The sequence below is a fragment of the Sinocyclocheilus grahami genome, unplaced genomic scaffold (genome assembly GCF_001515645.1).
Source record: "Sinocyclocheilus grahami isolate Dianchi unplaced genomic scaffold, SAMN03320097.WGS_v1.1 scaffold423.1, whole genome shotgun sequence".
NCBI classification, from domain to species: Eukaryota; Metazoa; Chordata; class Actinopteri; order Cypriniformes; family Cyprinidae; genus Sinocyclocheilus; species Sinocyclocheilus grahami.
This window is the reverse complement of record NW_015505602.1, coordinates 421,840-437,080: the sequence shown is the minus strand read 5'-3', so window position 1 is coordinate 437,080 and position 15,241 is coordinate 421,840. Positions and strand designations below refer to the sequence as shown.

The window sequence follows — 15,241 nt, the reverse complement described above, 5'->3', positions numbered from 1 at the left end:
CTGCACCCTCTGGAGGTCGCATTCGAAGGCTGCATACGTCATCGAGGCTGTCTCATTTCAGAAAAACAAGTAGGACACTCCGAATGCGACCTTCTTTCACAGGATTTCGGAGGATGCATGAGGTGTATCCTTCGCTGCTACAGATAACCCACAATTCTTTGCGTCGCCGTGAACAACCGTTGTTAATTTGAAAAATGCCGGCGCCGGCAGGTGTACAAACAAGCGCAGATGTGGTGTTTACAACTTACCTTAAATCGCCTCCGTAAAAACGGATAAAATTTGTTTTTAATATCCTCCTCCTTTTTTCTCTCTAACAGATGTCTGCTGTACGTACGCTGCAGCTCCTCAAACATTGAACAAAACAAAACTTTAAAAAATAATCCAAATTTAGAAATAATTTTCCTTCATTTAAGAATGAGCTTAGTAGAGCTAAGTAGTGTGAGAGCGCAAGGATGCTCTAAATGTGTTGGCATAGCAACGTGATACTTCCTGTTTCCTTTTCCGCCTGTCCTATGAAGGCCGTCTCGTTTAATTCTAGGTTGAGGACACTTCGTATATATGCATCCTACAGAGGATTCGACCTTCGGAGGGCGCAGCCTTCTAAATGAGACACAGCTACTCTCTCTCTGGTCGATGCGTGCGCGGGCACGTGCTTCCGGGAGAAATGCCCATATAAGGAGTTCCACCCTTGGTTACGTCACTAAGAGCCACTCCATAAAAAACTCAGAAACTTGTACGAACCAGGAAGTACGATTTTTAGCACAGAAATACTACGTCCAAATAGTTTTTTGAAACTTTGTCCATGCTTAGCATGAGAATCCAACTCTTTAACATTGTAAACAACTCTGAAACAGCATTGTACCCCCCATTTAAACACTATATCAGGTGTTTGTTGTACAGCGCCGACTCTCGGCGCTTCGTGTTATTACATGGCGTGAAGAGAGCAGTGCCCACAACAAACGCGGACAGAAGGGCACAGACCCCTGGAGTAAAAGCGGACTCTCAAACATCTTTTCTTTTCTCTTTTTTAAATACGACCTACAGCGGGATATTCCTTCAACCACGTCCTTCAGGTGGGTGCGATATTTCAAACACGAGCTTTTAGTATTCTTTTGAAATCGTTCGCTCGCATAAGTGGGCAGCGTTTGTATTATGGTGTGATTTATGAGTTTATGAATAAAAATACATTACACTTTTGTCCTCAACCGCAATTTTTAACCAAAGTAGCCTACTGTTATTTCATATTTTTTGTCATTGTCTTTTTGAAGACTTTCATTAGATGCGCCATAAACGTCTTCATACTTAAAACGTAATACACTAATGCGCTTTATAATTAGAGTCTTGTAGTTTGATAGAGTTGCAGGTAACAGGATCTGTAATGCATTCTTCAGATGCTGAGGTGCGACAGATCTCAAATGAACACAAGACATGATGCTTTGAAAAATCTGATTAATTTATTCCTATTGTGACCAGACTCTCCATTCAGGCAAATGTGGTTCCCCAAAACAAGTTTATTAGTAAAAAAAAATTAAATGTTTATTTCCTTAAACCTACAGAATAATATATTATATTATACTGTAGGTTGAAGCAAATATATATATATATTTTTAAATCTATTAAAAATGTTATCGGCAGTATGGGAAGGCACTTTGGAAACCTAATAGGTTACAGATTACAAGTTACCCTATTTAAAATATAAGTAGTGTAACTTTTTCAATTACTTTACTAAAGTAATGTAACTGATTACATTTGATTACTTTTCTAAATGTCTAATGTTTTCAGCTGTTAATCGTTTTGAAACATTTAAAGCAGGCAGGGCTAACCTCACAGCAGCACTCACACTGATTACTGTCAGACTTTCAGCAACCTTCATCTCTTGAATTAAGATTATAATATTTCAATTTTAAAGCACAGCCACCACAAAATCAGACGTTAGCACCTCTTTTTACTTTGAGGTCGTTCTGAGGTTAAATCCAGATTTAAAATCATAACAAACAAACAAAAAAATAGTTTAATAGCTATGATACTGTTTTTGAAATCAAATCTTTGCATAGCTATATGACAGGAGACACTGGCATCTAACAGTGCCTTTGAAAAACTATAAAAAATAAATAGGAAATAAAACAGTTATTTAATAAGCATGTGTCTTATTCTGTGTCTTAAACTCTTGAAACATTGGTGTCTCATATTTTAGAGCAGAAATCAATTAAATCTGTATGTGGGTGCATGTGAAAAAAATTCAGATGTAGCTCCCTTTGTAATTGTTAACATTTTCATGCGTAACTGTAATTTAAATACTCATTTTTTTCTCAGTAACTGTAACTGATTACAGTTACATTTATTCTGTAATTACATTAGTTCTGTTACATGTAACTAATTACTTCCCAACACTGGTTATACGCCTATTTAACGGAATAAAATAATATTATTTGCTATTTATTTGCTGTGAGCAGCATGTCCGAAAACAGACAGGTGTAAAAACACAAGCCTTAGTGTCTTGGTGGCGTCTGTTTCGCACACTGTGGACGTGTTGGTGTTAGTCAGGCGGCTGGAGTTATATCTGTCGTGGAGGCGGCTGGGTGAGGTTACAGTAGTAAAAGTTTAGAGATCATAATTCTGACTAAAAACAGTTTCCTGGACAGAGGCCCGCATCCACACCCACCCCTGAAAACATAAACTGCACACGTTTATTTACTCAGAGTAAGAATTCCATAACTTCAAACTGTCAGTATAGTGCAGATTATTCTATTATTTCACCCCAAATTAAATAAAATAAAGAAGTATTTGTTGTATAGAAAATATTTGTAATATTTACACTACTGTTCAAAAGTTTAGGTCAGTAAGTTTTTTTTTTTTGAGAGAGAGAGAGAGAGAGAGAAAGTATTGCTTTTTTCAATAAGTATACATTAGATCAATCAAAAGTGACAGTAAAGATACTTATAATGTTATAAAATATTTCTGTTTCACATAAATGCTGTTATTTTGAACATTCTATTCATCAAAGAATAATGAAAAAATGTAGCATGGTTTCCACAAAAATATGAAGCAGCACAACTGCTTTAATAAGAAATGTTTTTTCACTGTAAACATGATAGGATCAGTAAGTCATGGCAACTTATGTTTCTACATTAACTCATCAAATTAAAGGCACAATATGTCATTTTCGCCGCTGGAGGGCGCATATTCAAAATAAACAAATAGACAAAGGCGTAGTTTGAGGACGCTGTGACTGAGTGTGGGATCATGGGAGTTGTGGTCTTCATCCGCACAGCCGATGCAATCCGACGGGACTCAGGCAGAAATCATGTTCATAGATGAGCTAATGATTTATTAACGTAGTAGAATGAAGCAGGGTGAGGCTGAAAGCCGTCGAAGCGAAACGAGGCAGCTGAACGAGTGTAACACACGGCTCGAAAGCAGCGGAGCTTTTATTATGCCACAGTCGACCGCTTCCGCTGCTTCCGGTCGTGCGTGTGTGGGGTAAAGCAGCGCTGTTTTATCATACTAGATACAAGTTCTGTTATAACGCTACTCTGTGCGGTCGTCACCGGTCTATTAAACCGCACAACATATTAAAGCGTCTTCTACAAAACCGGAAATCGAGGGGTTATGACGTCATTGGCAGGCGACACAATGGACACGGTCCGTGTCACTAGTTAAAATTGCTTATTTCTCTGGATTTAAACATTCTTCGAAACATTTGGGATAATGTAGGCACACAAGTCAGCAAAATATATAACACTGTTCTAGTGGTTTTTGGATATTTTAATAAAAAAAAACTTACATATTGTGCCTTTAAGTTGAGCAAATTCAACCTTTTTTTATGAGTGGCATGAAATTCAACTTAAATTTTTAAGTCAGTTTAATGTAAATTTAAGCATAAATGACAATCAAGTTGATTATAATTAACAATTTAAGGCAACAACTGAACTTAACTTTTTATTTTGAAATAGGTTCAAATTTATTAGCTTTCATCACAGCAATAACAAAACTTAAAATACAAAAGTTATTTAAAATGTAAATAATGGGCTATTCTACAATATTGTTTTTGCAATATTATATATATATATATATATATATAGCAAATTTTTCCTCATTACCACAATGTGTCATTTTTTGTTGTTGTTTTTAATTATAATCAAGGATGAAGCTCATTACTTTTACTCAGGAGCTGAATTTTCCACATGCCGACGTGTGACCTTTTGCTCTCTCTTTTCTTCAAAATATGCTCTTAAGCAGCATTCAACTTTATAAATCAGAAGCTATGTTATTTTACCCAAGGTAATATTTCCTTACATTATATTACATCATGTGAGAACCACCTTCAGTAAACATTAGTAGGAATGAAGATTGCGGGAAACCAAAATCTAACTATATGATTTTGGGATGAAATAAGACCTGCACATGTTCTTCACCCAACAGCCGTAATTCACTGAACTTTGCCTCACAAATATCAGTTCGGTCACATCATTTTAAATTCTGTGCAAAGGAAGGGTAAGTTCTGTCCAACCGGCCTGTAGTAGATAAAGACCAGCCTCTCGGGGGATGTTAAGCTGGATTCATGGTTTTCCTCAGACCTGTCAAGTGGATGCCATCTTGAAAGTGTTTGTAAAATCTATTACCATTTCAGGATGGCAGATGCTGAGGAAAAAATCAATACCTGTGGGACAATATGCCTCAAATACCTTCTGTTCATCTTCAATCTTTTCTTTTGGGTGAGTTTGTACTTTGGATTGATCTTGGTTAGTCTGTTGAGAAAATAGCTAAATGTAGCCTAAAGTGGTTTCCTGTTCAGTTAGTTGGTATAAATAGCCGATACTAGCTGAATGAACAATAAACCAGTTTAGGCTAGTTTTATGTGGTCTTCTACGAAGGCCAAGCTGGGGCCAGTTGCATAAACAAAGGCATAGTCTTAAGAACTAGTTTGACCAAACTAGCAGTTAACCAAGAGGTAATCAGTCTTACTTTTCAGATTAAAATTAGACCAATCTACCATTTTGTAACTGAATTTAGAAAGTTAATGACCAGTCTTGAAGAAAAAAATTAGATGACTAACTTTTTAAGACTAGTCTAAGCAGTTTATGCAACTGTTTATCTGGTCCGCCAGTTGGTATCTCAACCTGAACAGCTGACAGATAACCTAACCAGACCAGCTTGACCGCAGAAAAGCAACTCAATAGCAGTGTTATTTTATTATTATTTATATATTATTTAGTGCTGTCAAACGATTAATCGCGATTAATCGCATCCAAAATAAAAGTTTTTGTTTACATAATATATGTGTGTGTACTGTGTGTATTTATTATGTATATATAAATACACACACATGCACATATTTAAGAAAAATATGTTATGTTTATATATTAAGTGTATTTATATATAATACAAAATATAATAGTATAAATATATAAATGTATATATATGTAAATATTTTCAGAATATATACTGTATGTGTGTGTATTTATATATACATAATCAGTAAATTTCCTACTTCAACTCATTAGCTCATTTGATCATTTTTTCATCAAATATAGGCCTATATGTGTGTGTGTGTGTGTGTGCGCGTGTGTGTGTGAGAGAGAGAGCGTGTGTGTGTGTGCACGCGTGTGTACATGTGTGTGTGCATATATGTGTGTTTGTATAATTCAATTACCAAAAACAATTTTGAATAGTTTTTGTTTTAGTTAATCATAGCATGGTTTAAGCTATTGTTGTTTAAATGTATTTGAAAAGAAAGATCCAGTTTTCCTTTCTAAGGAAGAACGAATTCACTGTAAGGCATCAAATCTAACAACATCAATAAGTTTAGTAAATTCCGCTTCAGAAAGAGCCAGTTTTATGACTGTACCTCATCCTCCCAGCTGGCAGGTGGCGCTGTGATGGCAGTGGGACTATGGACTCTGGTGGATAAAAGCGACTACATCAGCCTTCTGTCCTCCAGCACCTACTCGGCCGCGGCCTTCATCCTGATTGGTGCGGGGGCCGTCGTGGTGCTCACCGGGATACTGGGCTGCTGCGCCACCATCAGGGAACAAAGAGGTCTTCTTGTAGTGGTAAGAGAGCATTATGGGTAACGTTACAAGTGACAGCAGACAGCAGTCACAACCACAATTCAAAGGTGTCCGACGTGTTTACATTTTTAAAGTATTGTAATGTGGTTGCTAGGGTGTCCTGAGTGTTTTAAAGAGTCTGGTATTTGGTTGCTAGGGTGTTCTGAGTGTTTTAAAGTATTGCAATGTGGTTGCTAGGGTGTCCTGAGTGTTTTAAAAAGTCTGGTATTTGGTTGCTAGGGTGTTCTGAGTGTTTTTAAAGTATTGCAATATGGTTACTAGGGTGTTCTGGGTGTTTTAAAGAGTCTGGTATATGGTTGCTAGGGTGTTCTGAGTGTTGTTAAAGTATTGCAATGTGGTTGGTAAGGTGTTCTGGGTGTTTTAAAAGTCTGGTATATGGTTGCTAGGGTGTTCTGAGTATTTTAAAGTGTTGCCATGTAGTTGCTAGGGTGTTTTAAAGAATCTGGTATGTGGTTGCTAGGGTGTTTTAAAGAGTCTGGTATATGGTTGTTAGGGTGTTCCGAGTGTTTTAAAGTGTTGTCATGTGGTTGCTAGGGTGTTTTAAAGAATCTGGTATGTGGTTGCTAGGGTGTTCAGGGTGTTTTAAAGAGTCTAGTATGTGGTTGCTTGGGTGTTGTGAGTGTTTTTAAAGTATTGCAATGTGGTTGCTAGGGTGTTCTGCATGGTTTTTAAAGTATTTAAATGTGGTTGATAGGGTGTTTTAAAGAGTCTGGTATGTGGTTGCAAGGGTGGTCTGGGTGTTTTAAAGAGGTATGTGGTTGCTCGGGTGTTAAGTTTTTTTTTTTAAATATTGCAATGTGGTTGCTAGGGTGTTCCAAGCTTTTTTTTAAAGTGTTGTCATGTGGTTGCTAGGGTGTTATGGGTGGTTGCAAAGGTGTAGCTGTGCAGTTGTTAAGGTGTTCTAAGTGTTTTTAAAGTGTTGCCATGATGTTATGGGTGGTTACCAGAGTATAGCTGTGCAGTTACTACAGTCTTCTGAGTGTTGCTATGTGGTTGCTAGTGTGTTTTAAGTGTGTTCAAAGCATTATTATGTGGTTGCAAGGGTGTTCTGAGTGTCTTAAATTGGTTTTGGCCCCGTAAATGTTTCTGATGAATATTCTCAGAGCAGCCTGTAAAAGATATAGAGGTAGAAACCTCTGCCAGACCTTTGAGTGAAATATTATGAGTAATGGACAAAGTGGACAGTGTAAACACTGGATTACAGTAGCCGTGTGGATTCCTGCACACAGAAGCCAGGGATTATTCTGGGAACATGCGGTCACACTAACGTGACTTTTTTGTGCTTTCTAAATCAGTTTAATGGTGCTCATATGTGTGTCTCTTAGTTGTCTCAAAGCGGTCAACATATCTGATTTAAATAAAGATGTGTGTATCTTTAAGAGGGCAAACTTAGAAGCTGAGTCATAACTGAGGAATGATGGCCAGCGGAGAGAGAGAGAGAGGGAGTATAGAGGAATGAGTAGGGAGTGAATCCAGAATAGAGGAATGAAAGGAGAGTGGTGGGCACAGAAAACAGAGGGAAAATACAGAACAAATACAGGCTGAGAGAAGAATAATAATGCGTTTAACCTTTATCAGCTGCATAAAATTTGTTCACATTTCCAACAGCTGATGAACATCAGAGAGAAGCTTCTTAAAGCAAGAATGTATGTGTGAATGTATTTGTAGTATATTTAACATGAAACAAATGTATTTCAAATACATTTTAGTATATTAATTTTTTACTTCAAAAATAAAAATTCTGTTGTCATTGGCTCACCCTCATTTCGTTTCAAACCTGCAAGTCTTTCGTTCATTTTAGGAACACAAATGAACACATTTGTAATGAAATATGAAACCGCTAAATTCATATGGATTAGTTTTACGATCTCTTTATGGTGTTTTGAAGCGTCAAAGTGGGGGTTGCATAGACTGTCAATGGAGGGATAGAAATCTCACAGATCTCATTAAAAATATCTTCATTTGTGTTCTGAAGATGAACAAAAGTCTTACGGGTTTGGAACGACATGAGAGTGAGTCAACAAAGACAGCATTTTCATTTTTGGATGAACTATCCCTATCTGTCTGTCTGTCTGTCTGTCTATCTGTCTGTCTGTCTGTCTATCTGTTTGTCTGTCTATGTTTGTCTATCTATCTATCTATCTGTCTATATGTTTGTCTATCTATCTATTTACAGTGCTGGGTAGTAACTGATTACATGTAATCTGTATTATCTGTATTTTTATTTACGTGCAATGCAGGGATTCCCGAAATTTGTTGTCAGCGAAACCTCTTTCTTTTAATATATTTACTCGAAATACCTCCTGAGAATTTAAGGTTATAAGTTAATAACACATTTGAATGTTCACGGCTCTCTGACATTGGTTAATGGCTACATGACTTGCAGGTAAACATATCAAATATTTCATCTTTTTAGTAGTTAGTTAAGTTAGTCGTTTATTTTTTATTGTTGTTATTGTACAATTATTTAAATGTTTATGTTTTAATTAATTATTCGCTTTTCATTAAACTTATAACCCCCCGCAGTTCCTTTACGAACCCCAGATTAAGAAACCTTGACATAATGTAATGTTTAATGCACTTCATGTTGTTAGTAACAGCGAATGGAATATATTTTTGTATTTTTATATCAATATGGTACAAATATTATCCTATTTAAATCAATGTGATAAACGAGTTAGGTCACAAGTAATCTAAAAGTAATCAAAGAGTAGTCAGATTATATTACCTAAACTGTGTAATCTAATGCATTACATTACTAACGGCTGTGGAGTCAGAGACCACCCATCCAACATCTACAAAGTGGAGGTATGTTCAGATGACTGAACGCACAATTGCATTGCACTTTTATAGCTTATGCACTTATTATAGTAACAACTTTGTCTCAGATCTTTCTCCTTTGTGTTTCAAGGCAAATATCTCAGATAATTTGGCTTTGGAAGAATTTGATGAGAAATGTTTGCATTCATTTTGAGATCTTTTAATTGCATACTTTGGTATGTTTGGAAATCTGAACATTTTGAGACATTGTTAAGATTTTTTCTTTTTCAGGGAGGCTGCATATCCAAACTAGAGGAGTTTATACTTCAGCATCTGATTATTTTGGGCTCAGTGGGTCTTGGGATTGCATTCATTCAGGTGAGCAACTCTGATATAACTCCAGCAAATATATTCACTCCTATTTGTATTTGTTGCCATTTCATAGGTTCTAACCTTCGGTCTTCTCTGTCTGTTCCAGATTGTGGGGATGATTTTTACCTGCTGCTTGTATCAAAGTTTGAAAGAAGAAATATACTGAGAAAGAAGATACTTATTCACACCAACACCAAAAAAGCCTTCCTGCTGTCTGCATTACTGTCTGTTACTGTTTGGTTTCATGAATGTGTCACAATAACGCAGGATGACCGCTCAATATGTCTTGGCTGCAGGACAGTCGTTCTGGAAATGGAACTTAAATTGTTTTGTTTTAAGCAAAAGTTTTTAGAAGCAGTGTGTTCAAACTTTTTTCAGTACAAATAAATCAGTGAAATTGTTTTATTTTATTTCTGTCAGTTATACTCTCACAAATGCCTTCAAAGACATACAGAATTTGTCTGGCATTTATTACTAAACATTAGATAATTATTAGCACCCTTTCAACATTAATATGGGTTGTAATCTTTAATCATAAAATGACAGACATGAATTTTTACATGCTTTGAGTGTAACATTTGTTCTAATAATAAAACATTAACATTAATCTATTTTCATCAGGTGGAAGTAACATTCAAAGTATTCGCTGTGTCTGTAGATTTCCTGAAAAAAGGTCGTTAGTAAAATAATTATGATATAAAATGTGCATATAGGAACTACTTAAACAGCGGAACTTGCGGTTTTACCCGGAACTTTACAACCGACGGACCATGAAAACAAGCAGCTGATCAAATGATCTCAGTTCTGTTTTATCGTAAATTCAATTAATTTATTACATTTCAGTACGTGTATTTAGTAGGTTATTGTTGACGTTAGTATTGTCATTATCGTTTGTTAATGCTCAGTCTCTATAAACATCGAAAACCAGTCAATTTGGTGATCTAAAGCATCTATAATGACATCTAAACCTACATGTCTGATTGTGGCCAGTGCTGCATCTGCAGGTAAGACTCAAATGCACATGAATATTTACAGGAAGGTAATGGATTTCTGAAATGGAACATGGACAGTTTCTATTTGAGTGGGTGGTCAAAATATAATTGAAGTCCCAATTTTATTATCAGTGAATTGTTTCTAAATTGTGGTAGGTTCCATATATTATTAGTGTAATGAATAATTGTGATGATGTTTTTGACTCAAACTGACCCAACCTGTTTGTTAATATTTCTTATTTTTTATTTAATATAATTCACCAAAAATCGAACAAAATGAAGATTTTACAAAACCACATTGCTATATATATATATATATATATAAATATGAACATTTTCTAATTGTATATTATATTTTCTTTTTTCGAAAAAATATATTCTATGAAATAAGAACTTTATAAGTTTTGAAATGTTATTTAATGTTTGTGGTCTTGAAAATGGATATGTATTATGCCTAATTAAGTTAATTATGTAACATTGTTTTAAAAACTTTTTTAAAATATAGGCAATGTATACATTTTATCTAATACATTTTAATCTAAAGTTCATAATATATTCAAATTAATTTAGTGTTAATAAATTTTCAATGCAGCTTTTATATTTGTCTTGTTTGTTTTTTTTTTTCTTGGGGGGGGGGGTTCGTGAAAGGTCTCATTAGTCTTTTGAACTGTATTTATTCAAAATAAAAATAAAATTCTTAAAAAGTTCCAGGATCCAAATGGATGATCAGATGGTAATAACATTGCACTTTAATCTATTTTTAAATGAAACTTTGAACAATGATACTCTTTTGTTAGTGTTTTCTGTTTCTTGTGAATGTAACGCATTAAACTGGGTTCTGTTTTCCTGCAGGAGTTTCAGCACGATCTTTCCATCAGTGTTTTCATTTGTGCAGTTCAGTGTTTAACCTGCAGACAGCGACACCTGGCGTGAGGAAACACACACTGCAGCATCTACAAATCAGTGTTTATTCATCCATATACGACACGCAATGGGCTGCATGCATCACATCTGTCTCTCTTTTTTTTTTGTCTCACAGGGGAAGCCCATCGACTTTGCCGGTGTGGATGACAGCACAGCCCGCTGGGTGCAAGAGTTCAGCGTCAAACCCTACGCCAACCCGGCCAAGCTGGAGTCTATCGATGGTCTGACATCTCTCTGCTATCTTGAGTCCTGATCCTCCATTCAGGTCCGGAAACATAGTAAGGACATCTGTAAAATTGTCCATTTGACATCAGTGGTTCAAACCGTAGTTTTACAAAGCTACAAGAACACTTTTTGTGCGCAATGAAAATAATAATAAATGTTTTTTCAACAATTCTTCTCCCAGAGTTACCGTCTTCCGCCATTTTGGAGAGTACCCCAGAACGTTATCAGCGTTTTTTACGTTCAGTAGAAATTTTTGGGCGAACTAACCCTTTCAATACACAAAAGTAGAGCGACTTACAATTGGGGAATACATAAAGCGATTCTTCTTAAAGAGGCAAACAGATACAGGAAGTGCTTGTAATACCAAGTTTTTACACATTGTTCAAATAAGTACAAGCTAGAAAGAGAAGGAATAAATAAAGAGAGAGAATGTTTTTGTTTTTTTTATGATGATGTAGTCAGATAGCTTCGAAAGAGATGAGTTTTCAGCTGTCGCTTGAAAATTGTCAGGGATTCAGCATTCCGGATAGGGGTGGGAAGATCGTTCCACCAGCCAGGAATGGTGAACGAGAATGTTCTGGAAAGTGATTTTGAGCCTCTCTGTGATGGTACCACGAGGCGTGATTGTGCTTGATGGAAGTCCAGCCAGAAGAGCATTGCAGTAGTCAGCCTAGAAATGACAAGGGCCTGGACAAGAAGTTGTGCAGCATGCTCCGTTAGAAAGGGCCTGATCTTTCTGATGTTGTGCAATGCAAACCTGCAAGATCGAGTGGTCTTTGCAATGTGGTCTTTGAAGGTCAGCTGGTCATCAAAGGTTACACCAAGATTTCTGACTGAAGTTGATGGAGTAATTGTAGAAGAACCTAGCTGGATGGAGAAATCCAGAAATCCATGATTTTTAATCATATCAAAGAATTATTTCACCACCCTCTGTGAACCTGAGTGGAGGAGATATATTGAGAAACTAAATTTTATTGGTCTATGTCAGTGCCCCTTTTCTTGACCTTCCTTTTGTTTGAGAAATGATCCAACTGAATGGTTCCTGTCGCCGATTACGTTTCCCTCCAGTGGGCGTAGTTCTCAGAGTTATGAGAAAACATTGCGCTCTACTTTTGTGTCCTTAAACGCTTGTTTTTGGGGTCGACAGCTTATAAAAACACAGTTCTGAGTTTTTTAGCTTGTTTGCTGTACACCTTGTCACATAGCAACTTTTAGACATGGTTCTGTTTTTTGTTATAGGTCAGAAATGACAAGGAGGCAGCTTTGTGCAATACAAAGTCAATGGAGAGGGTTGGATTGTTTTCCCCCCCAGTGGGCGTTGTTTTCAGATTATGACGCGTGTCGCTCTGTCTCTATAAACTGAGATAGGTTTGTTCGATTCATGTCTGTGTGATTGTAGAGCCCGTGTGTGCTGTGGGACAGGGTGTAGCTGCTCTCTGCTGCGCTACAGAGGAACAGAAATGGATATTTAGTGGCTACAGCATGACTGGGGTGAGTGATAATGTAATATGAATCAACAAACCATGGATTTATGATGGAAAAGCTACTGTAATGTGATGTTTTTGACAGCCCTCTGTGTTTGAGCTGGTACGTTCTCCTGAATTTGCCAACCTGCCGCTGATTGTGGAGGATTTCATCAAAGACAATGGTGGATCTTATACAGGTGAGGTTTATTAAAGTCATTCCCAACTTGTTTGACTTGCTTTCACTATAAAAGTCATCCACTATATTGCTTTATTTGAAGTCTTCTGACAACTTTGTTTGAGCTCACATTTTGGTTGTAATTAGGTGCTGGGTATTGACATATCTCTCACAATTTAATTCGATTCACAAGCTTGCGATTTAAGTGAATTTCGATTTGATATTTATTCTTTTAGATATATATCAGATGCAGTACATGTCAGTTTTTCCCAAGGGAAGAATATACCGCAATTAATGCGGTAAAGGATTCATGGAACCCTCCCAGGTTAAAAAAAGTACAGTTCCATACTGCGCACTAATTTTGTACTTGATATACTAAAAATTATTCTTTAGTACTTCTTAAGATCAGCTAAGTGTACTCAACTGTGCTATTTTGGGGCACCATGAATATAAACTAAAATACACTTTTAACATTCTCTCTCTGTATTTAAAAATGTATTTAGTTACCACTTGTAGTACACTTGAACCCATCTTTCATACCCCTTGTCCAAATACCCACACTTGCGGTCTTGACCAGTTGAGAGCGTGTGCGCGCGACAGAAAGTAAGTGCGCAAGACTGTCCCAGGTCTTAAAAACGCCAGAGCGCAGTGCCCTTAACCAGTGTTGGGGAAAGTTACTTTTAAAAGTAATGCATTACAATATTGCGTTACTCCATAAAAAAGTAACTAATTACATTACTTAGTTACTTTTTATGGAAAGTAATGCGTTACGTTACTTTTGCGTTACTTTTTAAATCGGGACAGGGCTTGCTTGTTTGTTTTTAAAATAAAAAGTTTTTTTTGGCAAATATAAAAGCCTTTTCACTCCAAAAGTGAAATGAATAAGCCTCAGGCTGAAGGGAAAGTACATTTACGTTCTGATTTCTCTCAACATGGTGACACCAGAGCTGTCAATCAATACATTGGGAAAAAAAGTAACTTGCGTCACCTATTTGAAAAAGTAACTCAGATATTCTCTTGTCAATTAAAAAGTAATGCGTTACTTTACTAGTTACTTGAAAAAAGTAATCTCCGGAGCGCTATTGGAGCGCTATTCGAGGCTTAGTGTATCCCATCATGCATCATGTTCTGGAAATAAATCGTGAGACTTTTTGCCGAGAGGTCACGGAAACCTTTCCAATGCAAGTTAAATATTAATATAATAATTAGATATTGCATTTAATTTGGTAGAAAAACAGTGTTTTTACGTTTTATTGGTGCAAAGATGAGTAGTGGTGATATTTATTTTGTACAACATTTGCAACTGCTTTTTATCACTTAATTAGAAGCACCACAAATTAAAATGGTCGTGTTATAGGGACTACTGTACAGACATTTAGAAGTTGGTTTTAAAATGCAAAGTATTTAAAATGAAAATAAAGCTATGTAAACACTTGCATTTTTACAACACTACAAGTGTGTCCCATCAGGTAATGAAAAGTTCGACACGCACTTGTGGTCTTCATGCTCACTTGAACACTTGGGCCAAATACAGGAAATATGTCATAGAAGTAGTCAAGTGCAAAGACCGCAAGTGTGGGTATTTGGACAAGGCAATACACTAGTACACTCAAGTGTACTACAAGTGGTAACTAAACACATTTTTTTAATACAGAGATAGTATGTTAAAAGTTAGTGTGAAAATAGGGCACTTTACGTACATTATGGAAGTGTACTGAGCTGTCAGTTACTATAACTCATTACTGTAATATTAAAGGTTAAAATTAACAAGTGATTTGTGTACACACATTCAAACTGCACATAAGGCAATTTAATAACTTATACCTTTTTAATTATGTATTATACATCTACTCTAATTTTAGTTTTTAAAAAATATCAAAATAAAACATGTCGTATTTATTCAAACATACATTAAATATTTAGGAAAAAGTAAAAAATATAATGAATATATAGTATAGTGCTTACATGTAGGAAAATGTTCCTCTCTAGAGCTTAATTTGTCTAGCTAGCTATCGCGCTGTTGACATCGAATGGGTTTTCTGAGGTAAGGTACGTGACATTGTTTACAAGATATTTTATCGATCCTTCCTCGATTGAAATACTGACCGAGTATTACATGATATATGACACATTCAGTAATCTTTCAACATACCTTCTGTTGTTCATTTATGTGTACTTCGTGCTATAAACTTGTAAAGCAGAAGAGATGATCGGTTCCCTCTCGAGCTTTCACGAGACATCACGGAGATATTTCTC

The 15,241-nt window shown here is 36.1% G+C and overlaps 2 protein-coding genes across 2 annotated transcripts; both read left to right on the top strand.

Annotated features, from left to right (window-relative positions):
- The first annotated feature begins 836 nt into the window (after positions 1-836).
- LOC107551398 (CD151 antigen-like) lies at positions 837-9,767 on the top strand. Its single transcript, XM_016232982.1, has 6 exons — positions 837-1,073; positions 4,631-4,715; positions 5,862-6,070; positions 8,786-8,879; positions 9,123-9,209; positions 9,310-9,767. Exons 2-6 carry the CDS (start codon positions 4,632-4,634, stop codon positions 9,367-9,369), a joined length of 534 nt encoding a protein of 177 aa, XP_016088468.1. The 5' UTR covers positions 837-1,073; position 4,631; the 3' UTR covers positions 9,370-9,767.
- Positions 9,768-9,789: 22 nt separating this feature from the next.
- On the top strand, positions 9,790-13,096 carry LOC107551397 (Parkinson disease 7 domain-containing protein 1-like). Its single transcript, XM_016232980.1, has 6 exons — positions 9,790-10,207; positions 11,048-11,124; positions 11,235-11,340; positions 12,744-12,835; positions 12,914-13,007; positions 13,089-13,096. Exons 1-6 carry the CDS (start codon positions 10,159-10,161, stop codon positions 13,094-13,096), a joined length of 426 nt encoding a protein of 141 aa, XP_016088466.1. The 5' UTR covers positions 9,790-10,158.
- The last annotated feature ends 2,145 nt before the right edge of the window (positions 13,097-15,241 follow it).